We start from the raw sequence: 25,833 nt of genomic DNA, 5'->3' as shown, positions 1-25,833 counted from the left end.
TATCAAAAGTACAATAGAATATACCCAGCGTGTATAAATTGACGAAAATAAAATATAAAACAATCAATTCAAAAAGATAAACAAAAAACCGAGTGGATTTTTAGATTAAATATTGACTGTTGTTCTTACCGCGATTTTCATAGAAACAATTAGGCGTGCACAAGTCAAAGGTCATAGAGTAGAGCAAGGCGTATGAAAGAAGAAGTGAGATCCGTCGATAAAACGATTGACTTTAAATTGGTATAATGTTGTTTATAAATCGAATTATTGACACTAAATACCATCTAATATGTTAGTTAAAATATGGGTTCACATTATCTTGAAGTTATACGTCAAGGATTTTGGGGTTCATTTACTGGAGGGTGGTATTATGACCCTCACCAAAGCATTTCGTCCAACACGATCCATCTCTATCTGTGGCTCTTCCTTCTGTGCCTTCCATTGAGCCTTTTTCTGGTAAGTTCTATTTGTTTATCTAAAAAAACATATTTTTTTATTAATCTTGTTTATAAATTGGTACGTGAACACTTAATATTTACATAGCTTAACCTTTATATAATGGTCTGTGATAACCAATCTTCATATATCGCGGTAAAATAGTACTTGTTTTTAAGTTGTTTAAAATTAATTAGGGAAATCTAGGCCCTACTAGGGTCAATATAGCTAGGCCTATGTAGGCCTACTATACTAGGGGCCTACCTTCTATTTAGCTAGGCTACTAATTTAAACTAGGCCTAGAAGTTTGGTCAGCCTAGCTAGGCTGGTGGCCTACTAGTACTAGGCCTAGTAAGGGAGCAATGCAAATGAAACATTGGTGATTGTATAATAAAGACTAGTTTTTTAATTGAACATTTTCATTTTTCAGAGTTAATTTATAGTTCTGTAATAAATTGTTTCCTGAATGGTGTAACAACAATTATTATTTGTGTTTTTAACATTTTAAGGATTCTAACAGGGTTCTCTATCAATATAAAGCATACAGTATCCTGATTGGTACATAACATTATTATTGTGTTTTTTAATTGGACATTTTCAGGGTTCTAACAGTTCTTTAGCAATATGGATTGTATACTGTTTCCTGATTGGTGTGACATTCACTATCATCAAAACTATAAACTATCGTATGCACTTAATGTTTGATGCTGGTGAACAGCCATTAAAAAAGAAGGAAGGAGAAGAGAATAAAGATGTGGAAGAATTAGGAGATGATGGAACTAGTGCTGGTGGTGTACAGATAAAACACATAGAGTAAGTGTCATTCATTATTCTTTAAAGAATAATATATAAAATGCATAGCAAAAACATACAAAAGGTATAAAAATACATATATGAGTATATAAAATCTAATAAAAAATGTCAGACCAGCTGACATACAATTTTGAATTCAAAAGCAATTTATCAAACACAGTTTTAACAATCAAATTATTAGACATGTACTAATACGTAACATAAAACTATAAATAGACTTACGCAAAAATTCACCAAAACTAGGGATACCAAATTTAATGTGCAATGAAGATGAACACGGTATTGCTGTTTCGGGTCTGGAACAAATTAGATAAAAACATTAAAAATGTATTTAAAAATGTATATGATGGAAATAAAAGTGGGATGAACCCACATAAGACAAAAAAAACATTGAAATTGTAAATTCCATTAATTTTATTTAAAAAATTATATAGGTTGCATTTAATGAATAATTGTATATCTTAAGCTACTGTACCTTTTTCATACATGTAGGTATTTAACAACTTTATATGTTTTTTTAATACAACATTTTTTACGATTAATTTCTATAATTAAGTTTTAGGTCATCGACCACGTACAAGCTTTAGATGTTTGTCAATGGCTACAAAAGCTGAGACAACCAAATTGTCAATTCATTTTTTTTAGAAGAATTTTTATTTTATTTTTACAACCTCCTTTTTTGTTATTTTGTAATGGGACTTACAACCAGAGAAAATGTCCTTTTCTTCTGTACAGTAAGAAACATGCTGATTTTTTTTTCTTGGCTAAATAAATGTGAACTTAAATCAATTGAATGAATGAATAATATAATAATAATAATACTTTTATATTCAGTGAAACTTTAGATGGAATTGAATTAGAAGAGCTGAATAGTAACAGGCGTAGTGCCACACCTCCTATTGGCTGCAGTTCAAGAAACTCTGTAAATAGAGATGCTGCTGACAAGGTAACCATGGCAATGTAAAACATACATGGAGGTATAATACCTCCATCATCAGAGCCATATATATAAAGAGTTAACAACATTGGATTAAAGTCACATGATATGCAGATCAAATTGTGGCAAAATTATCTCCATTAATGCATGTAAAGTATAAGAGCAACAAAATATTTTAAATGTTTTCTTATATTAAAAAAAATGTAATGTGCACATTTTAGGGTGAAATATCGATGTGCACAACGTACAGAAGTACTTGCGGCAAAGAATAATTGCTCGCACACATGAACATGTATTTATAATTAGAATTTTTTATTTGCCTTTCTTTCCTTTATATTAAAAAGAAAACTATAATTTTCTTCCAATAGACTGATGATGAAGGTGTCCAACATAGTAGTATTAAAGCTGATATACATCACCAGAAAGACCCATACAGTTCAGAAGATACAATATTAAAAGCATTAAACACATTAGATAGTATAGAAAAAGAATTGAGATTAGATTCACCACCCCCTGGCAAAGGTAAGTCACCCATCTATACCTTATTTGTTGTGTTACCTAGCCTTGTCATCCTCTATTAACTTGCTTAGTTGCTTACATCTGCCTTTTGAATTTGTATTTTAAAGTAGAAGAAAAAAGACAAGATTCCAAGAATGAAGATCAGCAAACAACTTCATTTATGGCCTCAGGTAAACATTTCAATAATCATTCATTCAATAATTAAGAATCTCTTACTGTAACCATGGAACTATATAGTTCCATGGTGTAACATTGCAATACTAAATTTAGTTTATTATTCATACTGTAAAATAAACTGTTAAATATAAAAGCATAACCTATAGTAGGCCTTAGGAAAGTAAAGAGACTACTGTATGAGCAAAAATGTATCATTTATTTTATTGTACTGAAAAATAATTTTTTATTATTTATCATTTTTTAAGGTCCATCAACCAGTAAAGTTCCAACGCCAAAGTCAGAACGTAGTAGAAAAACAAAAATGACTGTTATTGAACGAACTAGATCAAATGGTTCTGTGGAGCCATACATATTCACGTCAACAGCGCCATCGAGGGGAAGTGGGGAAAATGACGACGAAGGAAAACGACTATCTGATTTTTTAGATGTGTTTTTAGGAACAAGAGAAACTGCAAATGCTACTAGTGGCGGTGTTATAGAAGATACAAAGAAACTTGAAAAAAAAGATTTAGAATTAAGTAATGGGAATAATGATCCTCTTGCTTCAAATAAAGAATATGTAGACACAGCAAATTTGCATCGTAAAAAGAAACGATCATCTCAACGGCAGTCTAAAAGTGAAATTGGTGATTTATCTACCGTATCTAGCAGTATTTCATCGAAAGAATTCAGTGCATCATCACAGAGATCGGACAAAGAGGATCTCTCCAGTTTAGAACATGATTTATATCAGAGTTTTTCATGGATGACTCCTGAAGCAGAAGATGGAAGACGATCAAGGAGAACAGCATTGATCGATTCGTTATCAGTGAAGCAAAAAAATAACGATGACAGAACTAAAAAGATTGACACTTTTGATCATCGTTCGCGAACAAGTTCAGCGTCATCTGTTGTTGCATCAAGTCATAGTGACAGGTCAGACTCCTGTCTTTTGGATAAGCATTTACCAAGTGATTCAACCGTTACTATGGAAAGTTCGAGTAAAAACGAAGAACAATCAAAGGAGAAGTCAGAAGGCTCACCGACAAAAAGGGAAAGGGCTGATAGTGATGTTGCCATGGAAACTGATACTTTTCTTAAAACTGATTCAAAATCATGGAATACGCCAGGAATGGATAGTACACATTTTTTGTTTGATTCGGAACCTGATCAAAATCAGGGTGAATATAACAAACAATTTCTTTTTTCTGTGTTTTTTAAATCTTATCTTTGTTTAGGCATGTCTGTCACAAGCTTTTTGCTATTTTTGAACATGCCTTCTTCAATTTAATTACCTTTCTTTACACCATTTTGTATACTGTTTTAATTTGAAGAAAATAAATGTTACTTTGATTGATTGATAATGTAAAAGAACAATTAAATAATATGTTTTATTTTTATATAGCACAAAAGGCAAAAATGAATGTCAGATCTAGTTCAACTTGGCACATTGCCAGATTTAAATTAGTAGGAAATTAATTAAAAGCTCCCTGACCATTTTCACAAAATAACATTTTTTTTTTAAACAATAGTTACTGATTTTAATTTCGAAATTTTTTTTTCCAGAGTCAGGCTCTCCTGATGGAATAGTTGAAATACCCAGAACACAAAGTGATGTTGCAGGTGGACACAGCAGGGATAGAAGTCGTGAGGGCGCTATACCAAAACAAAGATCACGTATGAATACCACTACTAGTAGGTCACTCTTAAATTTGTTACAAAGATTTTTTTTTAAATTTTATTATTTACAACCAATTTTTGGTTTTTCCAAAATAATAATTTTGGTTATTTTGTCCCAGGTGAGGATTTGGGAGTTGACGATGAAACTGATCCAGAATCGATGTCTGTACCTCCAGGAATCAACACCAGTAGTAGTACAATTCTGTCAAAGATATTTCACTCTGTCAGACGTGACATACTAACGCAGGAGACTAATAGTGAACTAGAGAGTAAGTGAAGACAAAAGTGACAAAATGTTTCCATCGTTTCAATCTTTTGTGACGTGTGAAATAAAAAAAACTATTAAACAAGTGACTTTTATGCTGTATTAAGTTTATACGGGTGTAATCTTGACATTTTATTGTAATTTTGTTCTTTATAGTAGTTTTGTATAATTGAATTTTTATAAAATTTAATTTTTGTAATGTACATTGTATTTGTATAGTCGAGGGCCCCAATGATCAGCTTTTCTGGATGGGCTACCTTCATAAAACATGGTTCAAAAAAATAAAATTAAATACAATCTATGTTTTTCAGTGAATATGCGAAGAAGACGTCGAATGGCATTATATCGAAGTGCTACCAGTGCAGATCCACGTAGACGTGTAAGACAACGTCGTCGACGTCACGACTCTGGTCCAGATCAATCAAGAGAAGCAAGAGGTTCGTGTTTTATTCGTTTTCTTGCACATGCATTGTAAATTTTGGGTTGTGTACATTCCATCTCTTTGCCTGTGTATTCATAATTCTTTTTGTCTTGATTTCAGAATATCGTAAACCAGCTTCACCACCTGCAGCAGGCCCTCTAACAACGGCAGGCCCTCTAACAACAGCAGGCCCTCTAACGACGGATGGTCTAAGCAGCATATCACAAAGCAATTATATGGCCACAGACCATAATGATACCTCACAGGGTTCTGTACATTACTTTCAAGATGAATTAGGTAAATATCGCAAGAATTAGTTGCTTATAATAGATGTATGGTTTAAAGCTTTGCAGTCTCCGCTTTTGAATAGCCATTGGTCCAACTCCAGGTTAAGTCATCCATTTCACATACAGGGGGGGGGGGGGGGATGTGGATAGATGTGCTTGTCATCTCTTTCTTTTCGCTGCCTTTTTGTTATGTTGTTATGTGCAGTGATAAAGTTTAATAAATAAATAAATACATATGTTGTCAAATGTTTACACAATAGGGGTATTGGTTAGCAGTAGAATTAATTTATGGTATTTGAAGGCATTTGTTATCTGTTTTTTTTTTTCAGGAAATTGGTTAAGCTATACATTTGATGATACTGGCAATGGAGAAGCGAGTAGGCTAGAGGCAGATGTGTCACCTACGTCAGCATGGTCATCAAAAAATGTGCATAGCACAGACATGTAAGGACTATCCTCATAGGCTTTATATCATATGTGATAAGAATACCTTTTTATTGCAAGTTTATTTATTTTTTTTATTATTCCATCTGCTGAGATGTGTCAATAACCACCATTTCCAGTATTCATTTTTATTTATTTTATTAATTTTTTTTTTAATTGTATATTTTTTATTCATTTATTTCTATTATCCAAGAGGTAACACAAATAAAACAAGAATAAAAATATAGAAAATATTATTTTTATAAATTAATTATTATTTTGATTAATTGTGTATGATTAAAGAAACCTTGTTAATAATGATTTGATTTGAGATCTATAAATTTCTATTTATTTTTCTATCTATTTAGTGACAAAGATAGTGTATACAGTGAGGGGTCGGCGCCTCTAGTCTTAGAACTACCAAAGCGAGATAGCTTCCACGACATACTCTTATCCGAAAGTTTCATGAATGGTAACGAGGGCAATATATTCATGAACGAACTTCTAAATATCAGCAATTTCCCGAATGAATCAATGCGGTTACCCAAACATCAAGAACGCAAGAAAGTTATTCATAATTATCGTTTTTGGATCCTTCCTTGGAAGTCATTTAGAGTGAAGGCTGATAGACTCGCTTTTCAAGCTTTACTAGATAGGTAAGTAGCAAAACATTCTTAAGGATCTTTTACACCTGTTCTGGTCCGGCGCCGGCAAATCCAATCGAACATCAATGTTTTGTTTTTACGCAGCTACGTGAATATCATTTGGCACATAGCCGCGTGGAGCATCGTGAAAACGAAACATTGGCATTCGATTTGCTGGACCGGAACCGTGTCGGAACAGGTGTGAAAGGCCCTTTAGACGGCTTACCACTTTATTTGCATGGATTAAAAGTATTGCTTACATTACAAATTCATATTTCCATCAACTTTTTGTGAATGTTCAACCAGAAAAAGCTCGCCAGCAAGACTTTTAAAGCTCGGTTTACACTATCACACTTTTTTGTCAAACTAGTTTGATAGTGTAGACAGAGCTTAAGTTTAACAAGGACCTGCGTTTTGTATGTTGTGCACACTGGTGTGTGTGTAACCTTTGCAGTTTTGCAATGTGAAAGAGTGTTAGGTACATACAAGCTAATTATTATTAGCGTAGTGATCATTGCTATGGTTAGGAGTTTCTGTTGATAGAGTCAGCTTGAAATTCATACTTTAAAAATAATTTATTTCTCTTATTTCAGGAATCGTACAATATTAGAGAGTATTTTTGCCACATTTCTTGCAATTCTAGTAGCCCTACTTGGGTATGGTGTGCTGACAAGTCAAAATTTACAAGACTTTTGGATTTTTTGTTTTTGTTTTGTAATTGCAAGTTGTCAGTACTCTCTGTTAAAGGTGAGTTCTGTTTCTAGATTCAGGTCATCAATTATTCTACTTTATATAACAACTAAACAAATTCCTGCCATTTGATTGGATGATTGTGGGTCACATGGCGTGCAATAGTACGCACTATTATTAAATGATTGTTTAATAGTACTTTTTTTCGTGTACAAAAAAAAATCTTTTCACGTTTGTAAAATATTTTTTTTATACTATTGCTTTTGAAATTCAACAGCGCCACTTATTTTGTACTTTCGTCGTGAAAGGTTATATATCAACTCAGCTTCGCCTCGTTGAAATATAACCTTTCATCATCCACCTCATGCCATTATTTGTACCATTACACTCATAAACATTCATTATTTGTACAATATTGTTATTTCCGTGACCTGAAACTAACCCTAAAGATAATCTTGGGTGCAAAAGTGCAGTAGCCCCACATATTCTGTGATATTGCAATCATTTTTCCAATACAGTACAAATTATTGTACAAATTTTAAATGTTATTCTTACACCATTGCCTTTATATCAAGTTCAAGTTTATTTATCCATGGAGGCTCCCAACACAGGCTTGTTGGGAGGATTCCCAGAATAATATTAATTGTGCATTGTTTTGTTTTTTAGAGTGTTCAACCTGATGCTGCATCTCCTATGCATGTAAGTGTACCAAATTGAATATTTTGACTCTGTTGGCCCTTCATAGTCGATGACAGTCTTTTCACAGTTAACACACAGAGTAATCAAATGATATTATAAAAACATTTTTAAAATAATAATAAAACAGTTTTATTTCTTAAGAAGAGACAACAGTATCATTGCATATAGCTTATTTATTTCTGTACCTTACTTTTGACTTCTTTAGCCTTCCATACATTAATAATAATCATTTGTTTATTCAGGGGCACAACCAGATCATAGCGTACAGCAGACCTTTTTATTTTTGTATTTGCTGCTGTTTGATTCTATTGCTTCATTACTGCATAACAAATTTGGACCTTGAAGACGAAGCGTTTTCTTTGTATGGTCTACCGTTCGCCAGCCTTAAGGCCATTACTATTGCAAGAGATGTTCTTGTTGGTAAGCTTTCATTCTTCTATTTAAAAAAATCATGTTACAACTCAAATGGCCTTTATTTGCAAAGATACTTATAATAAAAGCCTGGTTAAACTAGACTCAAGTAATCTTTTTTAACCTCTATTGCTATTTTAAGCTCCGTCTATACTATCAAACTAGTTATATGTGCCCAAATATGGTAGTGATATGACATTATCATGTCCATACATAGGCAGATAACTTTTTTTGTCACATAAAGTTTGATAGTGCAGACAGAGCTTTATGTTTTCTGACAATAAAAGCTCACATTGTCAATTTATAAATAATCAATAATTGTAATTTTCTGTTTCTTTCTAGATTTTGTTTTGCTTTTTCCAATTATTTTTCTACTGGGACTGTTACCACAATGTAATACCTTTGCCATGTATGTTTTGGAGACTGTGGATATTCATATATTTGGTGGCAATGGTAAGAACTACATATTGTAGCAACACTTGTTATTCACAATAAGACGGTCTTGCTTTGCTCTTTGTGGCATTACTTCAGGCTTCTTGAGATATTAAGATTGGTTAAAAGACATAAGCACAATGCAAGCAAGTTAACCAATCACAAGTGCCAATGAAATGATCCATCACATCGTGATTGGTCAAATTGCTTGCAGTTTGCTTACATCCTTGCATTGGGTTTTAGTGGGATCATTAGTTCAGAGAGTTACGGTTAGGTAGAATGGATAGAAGTAATACACACATACCATTTGTTCTACCTACCTGGATCTACCTGGATTTTGAGACTTAAAGCATTAATGCTTCTGTGCCCCTCGTGGCTAGAACATATTCTTCTTATATGGGCTGTATTTTAACGGGTGATTAGACCAGTGCTTTTTTAGTTTAGTTTTAGGTTTTAATTTGGCTTAAATTTTGAGAATCAATCACATTTTTTGGCAAAGAGATCCAACAATTTATGGATCTTATAGAGAACATATTTGTTGCTGTATTGACCAAGAGTTAGCTGTGACCCTCATTCCTCACAGAATAAATAAAACATTTAAGCATCTGCTAGTGCCAATGGTTCATAATCCAACACTGTTATTTTACTTTTTATTCCAGCTACCACAGGTGTAGGTGCAGCGTGTTATGCGGCGGCAAGAAGCGTTTTTACTGTCTTGATCCTATGTGGATTTGCATATGGTGCTTTTGCGGTGAGTCTTTCAGAAATTCTAATTTTTCAACTGTGGTGACCTGTATTTGGCGACAGAAAGATAGACTGATACCGTAAATCTTTTAATAGTAACCAACACTCTAATAGTAACCCCTCTTCTAATAGTAATCCACCTTATAAGTCAATCTATAATAATAACCCACTACTCTAATAGTAACCCATGTATTTTGAAAATAAGGAGATAATGCATGTTAATCTCGGAAGTGGAGGAGGATTGAGTGTTTTTGAGTTTATAAAATAAAGTTAGAGTTCAACCAAATTTGTTTATTCCTACTGTTTTGTTATTTTGCTATGAGTTGCTGACCAGAAAAGTTGGGGGTGGGTTACTATTTTTAGGTGCCTAATTTAAGATTAGTAATAGTAACTCACTACTCTAACACTAACCCTGCTTCTAATAGTAACCCACCCTAAAAAACAATCAAAGAATAATAACCCAGGGTTTCAATTAGAAGATTTACGATATGTTTACTTGTTTTCACATGTATTGCTGTTGCTTTTTAAACTTACAGAGTGAGAATGCTGAGATGAGTGTGTTTTTTTCTGTGTTTTGTGCCCTGTTAGTACCAATTAGTTATCACCTAAGTCGCAGTGCCTGTAATCCTGATGTTCTTTGGTAAGTTGTAATTTTTGGTATAGAATTTTGAAATTATTATTATCATGTTTTTTAATGTTTTTTATATATAATCTTAAGAGCTTTGTCTGTGTACAAACAACAAGTTTTAAATATTTTATATATTTGATAATATATGCTATGCAAGCAGCGCCTTCACTCATCATTCATAATTAATATTTTTTATTTTCAAATACGTTGTCTTGGAAAATTATTCTGAAGACAAGAAAAAAATGTTTAATTTAATTATTACAAATTTTATTTCTGAAAATTTACATTGATTTTTTTTTCTCTAGGACAATTATAAAACAGTATGTGTTACCTGATGAACCAGTTGTAAAGACAGATGGAGAAGAGAAAGAAATAAAAGATCCATTACCGGACAAACTCAAAGCTTCAGTTGTAAGTGTCTAAATAGAATTACTAATTTATGGTATTGAAAGATAGTTAAAACCAATTTACACAGTGGAAAGGTGCACAGCTTGTCCCACGTAGAATCTGTATCTATCCTGAGCGGGTTTCTGCCGTCTGCCCGATCCGCATTTTGAATTAAATGGACATAAAGCTCTGTCTACACTATCAAACTAGTTTGACAAAAAAAGTGTAATGTGTCCAAATTTGGTAGTGATATGCTTAAATATGGTAGTGATATGACATCATCATGTCCATATATGGACATAAAGTTTGATAGTGTAGACAAGGCTTTAGAAATAACATGGATTCTATATTCTTCTTACTGTTTACTGCTTACTGTTACCGCTCGTCTGTGTAAATTGTCCTTTACTATTAAGTTGATGAAGTAATGGCTTACTGTTAATCAGACAAAAATAGTACAGTCGACTCTCTCAATACCGGACTCTCTGAAAACCAGAAACTCTTCCAATACCAGACTTTTCTCAAGATTCAAAAGGTTCCAAATTCATTTTTACTATTAAAAACATGTTCCGAATACCATACTTTCCGAAAAACCAGACATATTTGGTCAGCCCAAAGGTGTCCGGTATTGGCAGAGTTGACTGTACTATTTTATCATTAATATTTAACCGGGTTCATTAGATCATCATCATTTTTGTTTTATTCTTTCAGAGTGCCCGTCTTCAGTCTGATTTGTTGGTGTGCATCTTTCTAGGTATCATGGTGTTTGCTGTTCATATAAGTACCGTCTTCTCAGTTCTAAAGGTTCGTTTAGCATTTGTGTCCATGTTTCATAGCAGGGGCGTAGCAAGCCCTTGATTGCCACCCATGCTTCTCACTAAAAAATTAAGTATTTGCAATCCTAGACAAACTAGGGAATGTGTCAAAAAACGTTTGTTTCTAGAGTTATCTAGTTGATAACAACAGTACAGTAGAACCTTCATTTTACGTATGGTACGGGACCAAAAGGCGTACGTAAAACATACACATGTTCTTGTATTTTCTATCAATAAAAACAGTCGCTGCTGTAGGGGTAATGCACATGTGTGGCTTGTCTCACAGCCTTGGTGGTTTGTTGTTAAATTGCACTCTCAAATTTTTTTACATTTTTATGTGTACGTAAAATCCAGGGAATGTAAAATCAGAGTACGTTAATCAATGTTTCTATTGTATTTAAAACCTGTGAATATTATTGCATCTTCTAAATACTGGTATATGTTTTTTTTTTTGCAGGACCATGTTGCTTTTGTGTTTTATATGATTGCTGGCATCATAGGATTTGTTATTCACTACCTTATACCACAACTCAGGAAGGAGTTGCCATGGTTATGCATAGCACATCCTATTCTTAAAAGCAATGAGTATAACCAGTTTGAGGTCAGAGGTAAATGTCATAGGTCAAAGTTGACATATTGTAGAGAGTTGACAGTAAATTGAATTATAATTAATTTAGCTCCTCCAAATATTTACTATAAATATTTGTGTAATGATATTTAGACTTCACTTCACACATTTATATTGTCATTGTGTTTGGATTGCGTGCTACTCCTAAACATTGCGAATACTAGAAAGATAATAGAACAAAACAAAGCAATTTTTTATCCCAAAATAGGAAAATGAATATTTGTTTGTTTATTGTTTACAGATGCAGCAAAGATAATGCTATTTGAGAAAGTGTACATTTGGTTATGCTTCATTGAGCGCAACATAATCTATCCAGTAGTCTTCTTGTTTGCACTTACTGAGTCAGCTGAAGTTATACAGACTAACATGTTTAAACCATTGTAAGTGTGCTATATTTTTATAGGGGGTTATCAACAGTCTTTAAAGCTCTGTCGACACAGTGATGTGTCCATATATGGACACAATGACATCATATCACTACCATATTCAAAGATATATTGTCCCCCTGAAAACATTTTTTACAATTTTTTTGTGTTAAATATGCCATTTTAATGTCACATAATAGTTATTCACTTTGACCAAAATTAGATTGCCAAAAAAATTATTTTCTTGAAAAAACAGTAATTTAAGTCAGACATTGGACTTTTTATAAGTGAAATCATTGTTTTTTTCATTGTTTTTTTCTATTGAAGTGAATAACTTTATAATTGCAAGCTATTTATATGAATGCACTTGTGGGCTGTGTTTTGCCTGTGGGCCAACGGTTGATATATTGTTTCACCACCTGTGGGACCTAATTGTTGTGGCCCTTGTTTATGTCTTTTTAAACACCCCTTAAAGGACAACTTGACCGAGGACCATATTTTAACAACGTATTAGGGATGTACATATGATTTCAGAACAATCACCGCACCTGCTCGCCATACAGCCATCAATTGCTGTGACGTCAATGGTGCATCGCAATATCTTAATTAATTAATGAGTTTTCACTGTTGTTTACATACAAGAGATAGTATTGCGATACACCATTGACGCCACATCCCTAATACGTTGTTAAAATATGGTCCTCAAGTTGTCCTTTAAAGAAACATTTTGCCAATGTTTAGAAGATTTAAATATCTTTTTGTAAACTTCCCACCCTTTGCCAAGATATATAGATTATATATTGTTCTAACTTTATACTTAACTCTCTTATTTTTTTAAATAGTGGTAAAGCGCTTGTGGTGACAATATGCGGACTGAAGCTTGTCAGGTCTGCCTACTCAAATACAGCGTTTCAGTATCCAGTTCTTATATTTACAGTTCTATTTTTTAAGTATGACTACAAACAAATTAGTGAAGGGATTATTATAGATTACTTTTTTATGTCCATTTTAATAAATAAGGTAAGATTTCTTTCTTTAAATTTATACTATAGTGAGAGATATATATTTATTTGTTATATTACTAAGGATATTAACAATGATGAGATGATTTATTATGATGATTTGGTGGTATTGACATTAGTCCAAATCAACCTCGCTCCTAAATGTATATTGTGGTGGTGTTGTTCACTCAATGATGTAAATAAAATAACGCAACAACACTAAATTGTTTTTGTTTTTAGATTTGTGAGTGTCTACTCAAGTTGAAGTTTGTGTTCACATACATTGCTCCTTGGCAGATCACATGGGGATCAGCATTTCATGCATTCGCACAGCCATTCAGCGTACCACGTATCCTTTTACATTCAAAGTTCATTTTCTACATGTACTCTTTTAAAAAACAGGATCAGATTGACCAAGCACACCATTCTTGGTGTGCTAATCTCCTTGTAGCTCAAACGAAGCTGTACTGGGATTTGATGCTTCTGATATTTAAATCCTGTCTAATAACCCATTTATTTAAAAATGTTTTTTATTAAAATGAATATTGTTGTCTCTGCTGTACCCAGCATAATGTAAAGCGCTGTGAGAATTATTTGTTTATCGGCGCTATATAAAAATTATTTATTGTTATTATTATTACCAACCAGCCCGCATTATTGCTGTAGCATCAACACTAGCTAAATATGTTTTGTTTCTACCACTTTTAGTACACAACTGTTAAATAAACTGTGTAGTAGTATTTCTTTTGTTTAGTTTTAAACAATTCTGAAGATTATGGATAAAGTGTTCTGGATTGAAAGAGATCCAGAGCGAATCCTAGTGATTTTACCCTTTGACCTCACAATTCTGAAGATTATAGATAACATTTTCTGGATTGAAAGAGATCCAGAGCGAATCCTAGTGATTTTACCCTTTGACCTCACAATTCTGAAGATTATAGATAACATTTTCTGGATTGAAAGAGATCCAGAGCAAATCCTAGTGGTTTTACCTTTTGACCTTTGACCTCACAATTCTGAAGATTATAGATAACATTTTCTGGATTGAAAGAGATCCAGAGCAAATCCTAATGATTTTAGGACTTTTGACACTTGACCTTTGACCTCAGCATGTTTGACCTAAACATTATAATCCTTACATCTATCAAATCAGATTCAGCAATGTTATTTCTACAAACTGGAGTTTCAACATTCTTTTCAACTCCTCTTAATCCCTTCTTAGGTAGTGCAATATTCTTTACGTCTTACATAAGACCTGTTAAGTTCTGGGAAAGAGACTATAAGTAAGTGCTTGTAATATTATGTTAAGAACATGATAGAGTAGACCCTTATTTAATTAAGGGACACTTTTAGAACCCAATTAAGTGTACCCTCAATAGGGGTTGGCCATAGTGTTAAAGGACAACTTGATTTCAAAACAATCGCAAGATTAAGGATATCGCCATACAACCGTCGCTGTAAATTGCTGTGACATCACAGGTGCATCGCAAAATCTACCTCATGAGTTTACACTGTTGTTAACATACAAGAGATAGGTACCGTCACTTCAATTGCTAATTTGTGGCAATATCCTTAATCTGGCCATGGTTCTGAAATTAGCAATTATATGTTTAATTCAATTAAAATAAACATTTATTAGTTAACACTGAATTTAAATGTTTATAATTATTAAAAATCCTGGCACAGTATCAGGATTGTTTTCTCAAAACAGCGCCACCAAGTTGTATGAATGTATGTATTATACTAAAAATCAAAATGGTGGATTATTTTTTTTCAGTACAAAACGAGTTGATCATTCCAACACAAGACTTGCCTCGCAACTTGAAAGAAATCCAGGTAACTTATTGATGACATTTTGATTACTTTAACTTACAAATCAAAATCATCTCCTTTAATTATTATTAGTTACTATTAAATAAATTCATCTGGTTCAGAATTTAATACAAACTGAAAAATTAAATTTTTTTTTTAACCAAAAAACAAAATGAGTAGAAATACTTTAATGACGTTTGGTTGACATGCTGTCAACATTCTCAAACTACTGTTTGGATTGATCTATAAAATCTTGGAGACGCTGTGTAGCGCCACCAGTCTTCTTGTTGACGATTGAGAGACCATTGTGTTTTTTTATTGGTTCAACAAAAAAGTAAATTTTCCAGTTTGTACTATTAGTTAATAGATTCGCAACGTTACGAATACGATAACGAAAACCAGTACGGTACACATTTCATATGCATAAAGCGTGTTGAAGTCATAAAACGAGTATAGTTTTTGATCTATTTTGCATAGAATCAGCCATGATTCATGATTATAATAAAATTGTAGATAATTTATTGAAAGTAATTTACTAAAAATGCCAGGTCAATTTTGATAAATAGCAGTCCTCACTCATTACTTATGCAAACAAAAAATGTTTTTCTCTTTGTAGGGTCTGATGATAACAATTTGAATTCCATCTTCTACGAGCACTTAACCCGGTCTCTGCAGACTAGTCTGTATGGAGACTTGGCATTGGGAAGATGGGGTACAGTGCAGGCAGGGGATTGCTACATACTAGCATCTGACTACCTCAATGCTTTAGTTCATATTATTGAACTAGCTAATGGACTTGTAACATTCCAACTTAGGGGTCTAGAATTCAGAGGTAAGTAATAATATAATAGAACCTCTCTAGGTTGATATATGAAGCATAGCCAAAAATGCGCTAAAAAAACAACATGTAGAAATATTTTATATAGAAATAATTTTATTATAAATAATTATATTTTTGTTACATTTAGGAACTTATTGCCAACAGCGAGAAGTTGAAGCCATTACAGAAGGTGTAGATGAAGATGATGGTAGGTTGTAATATTTATGTTCATTTTTTATGCAATTTTTGAAACTGAAAAAAGGGACACTGCTTTTCATGGCATTTTAATTATTTATCACGGCTACTGATATATGTATATATTTGAGTATGTACGTTTAATTTTAATGTAGTAACCAAGATAAGAATAAATAGGAGAGTTTTTACATAGTATAAAACTATTCTCCAAATAATGAGAGAGGGAAGTCGTGATTCAATATTTCGATCTTTATTGGATCACCATCACATGCAGACAATTGTTACTATAACATATTTTAATTTGTTCTATTAGGTTGTTGCTGTTGTAGCCCAGGTCATTTCCCTCACATGTTATCAGCTAATGCAGCATTCAACCAGCGTTGGTTAGCCTGGGAGGTGTCTGCCATTAAGTACGTACTAGAGGGTTACAGCATCTCGGACAACTGTGCTGCATCAATGCTACAAGTGTTTGATTTACGCAAGATTCTTATCACATATTATGTTAAGGTATTGGTTATGTTTTTGTTTATATGTTCATAATGTCTATACCGTAAAGATCGAATACAAACCCTGATATAGTTTGACCCAATATATTCTGGTCCTTGGGTACGGACTGACTTCTTGAAGGACAACTTGACCGAGGACCATATATTTACAACATAATAGGGATGTACATATGATTTCAGGTGCATCTCAAAATCTACTTAATGAGTTCAGACAACATTTATATTTTTACGATTTATTTACAAAGTGTGTTTACTAGAAATTATCGCGATTTGCCAGACTTTGCCAGAAAACTCATGACGTAAATTTTGCGATGCACCTGTGACGTCACAGCAATTTACGGCAACAGCTGTACGGCGAGCGCGTGCGGCGATATCCTTAAACTCATGATGGTTCTGAAATCATATGTACATCCCTAATACGTTGTTAAAATAAATCAAGTTGTCCTTTAAGTTTACTCAGTTTTGTTTAATTAAGGTGTTACTTTGGGCCCGTTCAGGCTTATTTACATTTAAGTTGGTTACCTACAGTACCCATTAAAGTTAGGAATAATTGATCCATGAAGCAGACTTGGGCAAGTAGGTTAATAATCTTGTACAGGCCCATAGAGTGAATATCAAATTAATAATTATGATTGATTTTGCCATTCAAACCTTCAAACAATATGTAAGTTAATATTAATTGCGATATTTCTTTATATTTCTTTTAGAGTATTATCTATTATGTAGTACGTTCACCAAAAGTTGAGCAGTGGGTGTCCAACGAAGCAATCCAGGAAGCCTTTAAGCCATGTTTAGAAAGAAACTATGCAGATTTAGATCCGACCTTTAACCCTAAGATTGATGAGGATTATGATCACATAAACACGGGTATTTCAAGACACAGTTTCTGCAATGTATATTTAAATTGGATCCAGCACTGTGCAAGCAGAAGACAACAGGTCAGAGTTCACTCCATACTGTTTTTATTCCAAAAACACGCCCTAAATCTTGCCCCAATGTTTTTTTTGTGCAAACACCATTAGTTTGGAACCAGCTTCCCCTCCGTATACATCATTGTAAATCTCTTAAGCAATTCAAGTCACTTCTGAAAGTCTCACCTTTTTCATTAATTCTTGTTTGTCTTTTAATGCTGTGAGACATCAGTAAATAGTGTTTTAGAAAAGTTTATTATTATGACTATTTATTGTACTGTTTAGAAGACATGCTTGAATGAATATGGTTTTCAAAGCAGAATCCATTGTAGAATACTATATTGAAATGGGCGAACTCTATTAGAATCAGTTAGTGTATGATGATATGTAAGAGTTTATGCTACTCCACCAACACAATTTTATGATTTTATGGTAATCTCAATGTATATAATTTCCAACATGATTTTGGATTTTTAATTAAATCATATTGATATTATTTTAGCCAATTAATTGTGACAAGGACTCTCATCTGGTTAGTCTTTGTTTTGGAATGTGTGTTCTTGGACGAAGAGCACTTGGTACTGCTTCCCATCACCTGTCAGCAAGGTTAGTCATTGGTTATTTTGAAAAATGGTTATTAAAGACATAAGACAACATTAGAAAGAAAACATCTCCGAAAATCTAAAGAAATTACAGATCCTTTCAATCCAACGTACATAAAAATTGAAAAATATAAACATGAAAAATCTAAAATCAGTGAAATATAGAAAAACGTCTTAGTTGTAATCAAGGTACCTTTTATGATTTTAAATAATTAAGAAATTAAGTAAATCATAATGGTATCTTTATGCAATGATTTTGTGTTTTTGAGCAGTAGTTTGGAGTCGTTCCTGTATGGTTTGCACGCATTGTTCAAAGGTGACTTTCGCATCATCTCAGAGAAGGATGAGTGGATCTTTAAGGACATGGAAATGTTGAGACGATGTGTTGCTCCAGGTGTCAGGATGTCACTCAAATTACATCAGGTATGTTTTGTTATTTTCTTCATGGTTTTAACACAAATCCAATAGTTTTGTAACTTTATTTAATCATTCTATGCTTTAAGTAAAATGCTATGATGATTGTGCAGTTATAAATATATAAGTACTCAAACTGTTAGCCTTTCTGAATGAATACTGAATACTGTATATTAGAAAGACTTCAAGCACCTTAAACACCTACACTGTGTACATTTGTATGTATATTTGGATATACTTAATATAAATTATATTTTATATGTAAATGATAATAAATGGACAAAAAAAAAGTCCATGGATGAGTATGCAATTGAATACACACTTAATGACAGAGATGACTGGTGTTGTCAATATATTAACAGTATTTTCTGATATCGTATACAATGTATGCTCTGCTTTAAGATCTGAAAATTTGCATCCAAATAAGCCGGCTAGTACACATAATTCAGTTGTGTTTTGGTGGTATAGTGGTGCATACAGAAACAATGGGTGTCCTTCATAGCTGACCCTCTATCTCATGGGAATGTTGAAGGATATCCACTGACATTTGTTGATTTTGTTATATACGTCATACAGTCAACTCTCCCAATAACAGACATCTTTAAGTTGGCCTTAGATGTCAGTTTTTCCGGAAAGGCTTGTGTTTTTAATGGTGAAAATAAATGTTAATCCTTTTGGACCTCGAGAAATGTCTAGTTTTGGGGAGTCTGGTATTAGGAGAGTAGACTGTACTACGATCATTCTTAAAATTAGATAAACATATTTTATGTAAATTTGTCTCCTAAACATTATTATTAAATAATAATAATAATATAATATTTTTTATGTATTACAAGTATTTAAATATTTATAAATAGTTTGTTGTTTTTACTAAAATTTCATCTGCTGAATTTGATCAACCAGATTTAGTAGAAGTGTTAATTAAATATTGCTGTTGAAGACCTTTATATAGCAATTATAATGTTAAAGTATAAATTTGATGTATAATTGTTAGATTTTGCCAATTTTTTTATTGTATATACAAATTATTTTTGATAACTTTTAAATATTTTTTAACATTGTTGATGCATTTTAATTGCATTTTAAGTGTATTAATAAAGATTTTCTGAATTTTATTGTTATATAAATTAGACCAATAAAAGATGAATTGAATTGAAAAAGTAGTAGTAGTAGTAGTATGTAATTTAATGTCAATAAATTATGAAGATTTTATTTTATAATTTATTACTCATCTTAACAGGATCACTTCACATTACCAGATGAATACGATGACAATGCTGCCCTCTATGATGCAATATCATCACACGAAGAAAACATGGTGATAACGCATGAGGGCGATCCAACCTGGAGGAATGCAGTTTTATCAAACACTCCGTCATTATTAGCGTTGCGTCATGTTCTGGACGAAGGAACGGACGACTACAAAATCATCATGTTAAATAGACGATATCTCAGTTTTCGAGTTGTTAAAGTAAACCGAGAATGTGTACGCGGTCTCTGGGCTGGGCAACAGCAAGAACTTGTGTTTTTACGTAACCGTAATCCAGAGCGTGGAAGTATCCAGAACGCAAAGCAAGCATTACGTAATATGATAAACTCATCATGTGACCAACCGATTGGTTATCCGATCTACGTTTCACCTCTTACAACATCTTATTCGGATTGTAGCACGCAATTGAACAGTGTCATTGGAGGACCTTTAAGTTTTGCTGGAATTAAAAATAAAGTTATGAAGTTATGGACAAGGTAGGAAACAATAACAAATTTTGTTTTATACTAAAAATAGAGTTGTTTTTAAAGATATAATTTATATTAATGTGTTTGTTTGAAATTTGTGACATGTTTGAGTATTAATATCATTGCAAATGCACTCAATGAACACCTCTTCCAATCAGACTTCACCATAGGTGTCACATGGGATGCAGCAGTGGGGGAAGCGGTCATGGCGATAGGCGCGACAAAGACGACACCGACGGCACGCCTACACAACAACAATCGGCAGCGAACCCTGTAAGCGAGGCTGGACCTCCTGGCTCCCTCCCGGCAGAGGGCCAACAGGGCCTGCTGCAAACACCAGCACACACTAGAGGGAGTTTGACCTCCAGCACAGGATCAATGGGCAAAACCGGGTCGCCGTTCATTGTTTTACCCAGTATGATTGTTGAATCCGGGACTTTAAAAGAAGCTTTAGTACAGCGTGTACGAGTAAGTTCACTCAATTTTAATTCAACGTAATTTCTACCTATTTTATTACAGTCAATGCTGTTTGAATTTTGTTCGTGATATTGCTATTTGTTTGTACTATTTTAGATAAAAGAACCAAGCAAAGTTTTTGACACCCTAAACACAAGTAAACATGTGCAATGGCCGGATGATTCCATGAGGCTAACCGGCGGGAAGAATTCATGGAAGGCGTGGTATCCAGAGGCAGGTATGGAAGGAAACGTAGTCCATTCGTGGATGCCATCTCATCGGGAAGCAGCGCGTCGGTCGCATGTTGATAAAACTATATTACTTGTACAAATTGAAAACAAGTTTGTGGCAATTGGAGAAAGTGGAGTTGAGAATATAACAGAAAGTGAAGAAGTTTGAGAATACATTTATAGTGATTTTTAACATGTGCAATGCAAAGAATATAAGATACATAGTAAGAAGAAATATACAATGTAGCAACATTGTTGAATGTTCAGCTATATTAGACTTACGCAACATACGTGTACGCTACATACATGTACCCTATATATGTGTACGCTACATACATGTACACTATATATGGGTACGCTACATACATGTATGCTATATACATGTACTACATAAATGTACACTACATATGTGTACGCTACATATGTGTACGCTACATAAATGTACGCTACATAAATGTACGCTACATATGTGTACGCTACATACGTGTACGCTACATACGTGTACGCTACATATGTGTACGCTATATACGTGTACGCTACATACGTGTACGCTACATACGTGTACGCTACATAAATGTACGGTACATAATGTATGCTCATAATGTGTACGATACATACAGGTACGCTACATGAATGTATGCTACATCCATGTATGCTACATAAATGTACGATACATATATGTACACCACATACATGTATGATTCAAATATGTATACTGCATATGTGTAACGTAATGTTATGCTATTCAAAACGTATTATTTCAGAGCTCCTGAAAATTTCCTTTAGAATTTTTTTGTAAAACTCCCCTCCTATTCCCCTGATAATCAGATCTTCCCCATAATGCATGCCAATTCTTCCAAGAAGTAGGTGTTCTCCCCCTCCCCCATCACAACCAACCTGTTTAACAGAAATGCACCCCTCCCCCTTTTTCATAATTTAATTGGAGGAGTCCCATAATGTTGTCCTTTATCAAACAGCATGTGTCTTAGATATGATATAAGGTGCATTCCAATTTGTAAAGTGTTTGTGAAATGTTGAATATATTACTTTCTTTACATATCGTTTATTCTATTCTTTAAGTTTAAAATTAAACATGTTTTTTTGTATGATTAATATAATTTGAATTTAATACAGCTTGGAGCATAAAATAAAATTCATAAAAATTATTAATTGCAATATATTAAATGACACCAAAGTAGATCATTATGATTGTATGATAATTGGTCACTGAAAAATGAAAAGTTTTTTTATTTAACTGGAACATTCTGTGTTTCAATTCTATATTGATATGCAAAAAGTATCTAATTTATAATTTAATCGAATAATAACTAAATGAATCACAAATCATTATTGATAAAGCTAGTGGATAGAAAAGAGAATAATAATGAATTTAATATATTAATCGGATTATATGCAAAACTAGACTAAAGTTTAAATTTACAGAGCCGTTTAGTTCTAACCTTATGGTGGTCCTAATACACAGACACTTGCCAAATCTAATTATTATTTTTGTATTATACAGTTATTGTTATTACTGATTTTATAATTGTAATGCAGTATATGTAGCAGCATTATTGCATACAAGCTGTCCTATTTGAAAAAAAAAACATTTTTGTAAGCTGGGATATTACTGGTACAACTTTGGTAGTTGAAAGACCAATATGTTCAGATTTTTTTCTTTAGATTACTGTATTTAAAACATAGTCGGACTCCTTAAATAGTGTATAAAACACCTCCATGTTCATTTAGGTAGTGTAATGTTTCTATAATTGTGTGGGTTTAAAGAGAGGCAAAGGATTAGGTCGTTTCGCCCCGTTTGTTAATCCACGGTTCTTTGTATTTATCCACACTTAAGGGGTGCTGCACACAATAGCCTACATTAAGCAAAGTATAAAGTGATACTCTCTCTGATCATGGATTCTTTAATCCATGCTCTGATAATACCAAATATAAAAACTTTTTAACACATTTTTTATTGGGTTAGTCCTCTGTTTTAGATAATAGCGACCTGTCGAATCGAATTGTCATTCTACGCACGTTTAAATGTGCAGAATGACTGCTAGACTCAAAAGCAACGTGGCGTGAAATCGGAAAGTCGCTAGGGAGGGACGGTACTTTGCGGAGCAGAGATGGGGAGATTAGAAAATTGCAATTCCATATGTTCCTTCATTATTTATGTGTTAAATTGTATCAATTATAATATAATATAGCTGTGCCTTCGTCCTTTCCTATACATGTAATACACAATTAATTAGTACCGTACTTTACTAAAATGTTAGCCAATATGATGTAATACTCGCATAGTACCCATTGTTAACTATTCAGCTATGGAGGTGCAGCTATTTCTATTTTTTAGTACACATACACTAAAATGTCAATATCTTTATTTAAGAAATATCGTTTCTTTTTTAAAAAATGTTTTAAAAACTATTTATTTAGTTTAAATATTTTTGGAGTTATTTTTTATTGATTTTTTGTTAAGGAGTGAGGTCTTGATTTATTGAGAAAAAATGTATAAAAACATGAAACAGAATATAAAAAGCGTCATATTATATTTGTACGAATTGTAAGTATGAAATTAAATTTCTAGTTATACCAAGTAACTATTGTGTTTAATTGCTTTTATTTTTATTCGCTTTCCATGACGTACATTTCAATGCATGCTTAATATTTAAATAATGTGTTTTTACCAAACAATTATGTGTCTAGAACTAAAGAATTTTGATATAATTTATCAATTTTGCTTATTCGGCAATTAGTTGTTGGTAATCATAACTTGTCTTTTCTGTTCGACGTTTTTTAACGTATAAACTAGCACCAACCAGGAAGACAACGTTCATAGCGACAAAGACTCCTATCAGAGGCATACTGGAATGGTAGCTCTCTAAGTAGCTGTCTGCATTCACAGAGAGGTCTGAAATTAGAAGGAAAAAAACATCTTAAAATTTCATTTTTGTTATGATTTAGACACACCCAACAACACGATGACATAACAGGGTGCCTATAACACATAGCAAAGATAGCAATACAAATATTCATTCAATATAAAATGCAAAATAAATTTATGTAAAAATTGCAGCAAACATTCAAATTGACAAAAACGGTTTAAAAAAAAGCGTCTTCCAAAAATCTTGCGGGGTTTACGTCACACATTTTTTCATATTTTGTTTACATCCATCGAAAAGTTTGAAATATATTTATTTATCAAAATGGAATTAAATTTACCTTGTTGGTGCGAGACATCACGGCGAATGATAAATGGACCTCGAGTTAACTGCTTTTTGACGTACGACGACTTGGAAACAGATCTTGTAACGCGCTGATCGCAATTTCTACTGCAGCTAGGGTCTGTGGCATTGCAAACCGACATCTCACAATGTACATACACCTAAAATACGTGAATATTCAAACTAATTTTAGCTATTTTTACTTGTTTTTTATGGAGTGGTCTAAATTTAATCTACAGTACAATTTGCGGACCTATAATATTGATTAACTCGATTTTTTCACGTCACAAACAGTAGATGAAAAAATTAATATGTTCATTTAAATCAACGCCTTGTATAAAACAGGCAAAGGTTCGGCTTTCTACGTAAAGGTACTAGTAGATGGTAATAAGCAATGTTCTCCTTACCTCGCCCTCCTCCTCAATAAATCTAAACGAATCCAGTGAAAAGTGCACGTCAGTGTTGCTACTAGGCATAAAGGTGATTGTATCGTCGGAAGGACAACTGTAAAATACAATTAAACAAATCTTAAATGTTTTCATTCTTTGACAACTTAAGCCGACATGTTTCGTGTGTTTAAATCTGTATCGGTTATGTGACGTGCCATCTCATCTGTGACGATGTCATCATGTCTTAGAGTAGGCTTATATTTGAATATCTATTCATGTTTTTATCCCACTAACCTGTTTGTGATGATGTCATAACGTGGTGAAGTAGTCTGGTCCGCTGTTCGTGTGGCCACGCACTTATCAATATACAACTTAATCTCCGGTGTAAATGCTTTTACAGAAGCTCCCAAGTACATAGTCTCATCAATATCCACAACGACTGGATAAGTACTGTACTTGGTATTGAAGTCATCACCAGTGTACATGTCCAACGAGAAAGAGAAGTTGCCATTCTTCTCTACAGGATCTGAAATCACTTGAACCTCTTGTGGATCAAAGTTTACTGCAGATTTTCCAGTATTTTTAAGAGAGCATTTAAATGGATGAATGGCTTGGTGTTCTCTGGAAATTGTGTCGCTGTCGCCAACTCGTTTGTAGTAAACTGCATTAGAATACTCGATGACGTCATCTTGATACTAAAAGAAATAACCAGTTTACGTTTGTTCTATGTATGCCATGGATATTGCCTTTATAAATAATTGATTGTTTTACCACATATCTATAAAGTTTTCTACCAGACAGTATCACAAGAAAATGTTGTTATCTCTCCTCTGCTTTTGGCACTACTATTTACTCTACCCACTGATTTTCTGATAACCAGAGGAACACTCTCCAAAGTTTGTCTTTAAAATAGTCTGATAATAACCAATATCTGTTATTGCGAATAGACAAACACGTCTATATAGCCCAAAATATCATGGCAACCATTCTTACGGTAACTTCTGTTCCACATCTATCGTATCTGGTGTTGAAAACTAACCAGGAAATACCATCTTTCAAGACAATCTGATAGTCTGTACAACTTGAATCGATTAAATGTGGAGGAAAATAAGTTGTGTCGATGAGAGAACTATCACCGATGTATAATGTCATACCAG

General features: G+C 33.1%; 2 protein-coding genes across 3 annotated transcripts; one reads left to right on the top strand and one right to left on the bottom strand.

Annotated features, from left to right (window-relative positions):
• Positions 1-198: 198 nt before the first annotated feature.
• LOC144852778 (pecanex-like protein 1) lies at positions 199-21,794 on the top strand. Of its 2 annotated transcripts, none has more exons than XM_078710755.1 (35): positions 199-456; positions 1,037-1,248; positions 2,083-2,194; positions 2,554-2,707; positions 2,815-2,874; positions 3,127-4,041; positions 4,427-4,555; positions 4,660-4,809; positions 5,117-5,242; positions 5,347-5,523; positions 5,843-5,957; positions 6,305-6,592; positions 7,174-7,327; positions 7,937-7,969; positions 8,212-8,389; positions 8,723-8,833; positions 9,472-9,563; positions 10,093-10,196; positions 10,490-10,595; positions 11,280-11,372; positions 11,841-11,991; positions 12,253-12,391; positions 13,219-13,396; positions 13,618-13,726; positions 14,531-14,660; positions 15,155-15,213; positions 15,806-16,021; positions 16,158-16,217; positions 16,518-16,711; positions 17,418-17,648; positions 18,124-18,227; positions 18,496-18,646; positions 19,878-20,383; positions 20,533-20,842; positions 20,948-21,794. In XM_078710755.1, the coding sequence occupies exons 1-35, from the start codon at positions 304-306 to the stop codon at positions 21,227-21,229; spliced, it is 6,282 nt and encodes a 2,093-aa protein (XP_078566881.1). In that variant the 5' UTR covers positions 199-303; the 3' UTR covers positions 21,230-21,794. The 2 variants fall into 2 exon arrangements, with proteins under 2 accessions (XP_078566881.1, XP_078566880.1); XM_078710754.1 differs by having other exon boundaries at positions 2,812-2,874.
• A 1,832-nt stretch (positions 21,795-23,626) lies between these two features.
• LOC144852779 (CUB and zona pellucida-like domain-containing protein 1) lies at positions 23,627-25,309 on the bottom strand. The gene is made up of 4 exons (XM_078710756.1): positions 24,971-25,309; positions 24,695-24,791; positions 24,286-24,448; positions 23,627-23,974 (listed from the first exon to the last, which is right to left on the bottom strand). The coding sequence occupies exons 1-4, from the start codon at positions 25,159-25,161 to the stop codon at positions 23,805-23,807; spliced, it is 621 nt and encodes a 206-aa protein (XP_078566882.1). The 5' UTR covers positions 25,162-25,309; the 3' UTR covers positions 23,627-23,804.
• Between the last annotated feature and the right edge of the window lie 524 nt (positions 25,310-25,833).

The sequence above is a fragment of the Antedon bifida genome, chromosome 9 (genome assembly GCF_963402885.1).
Source record: "Antedon bifida chromosome 9, ecAntBifi1.1, whole genome shotgun sequence".
Taxonomy (NCBI): domain Eukaryota; kingdom Metazoa; phylum Echinodermata; class Crinoidea; order Comatulida; family Antedonidae; genus Antedon; species Antedon bifida.
This window is presented reverse-complemented; position numbering and strand designations above follow the sequence as displayed.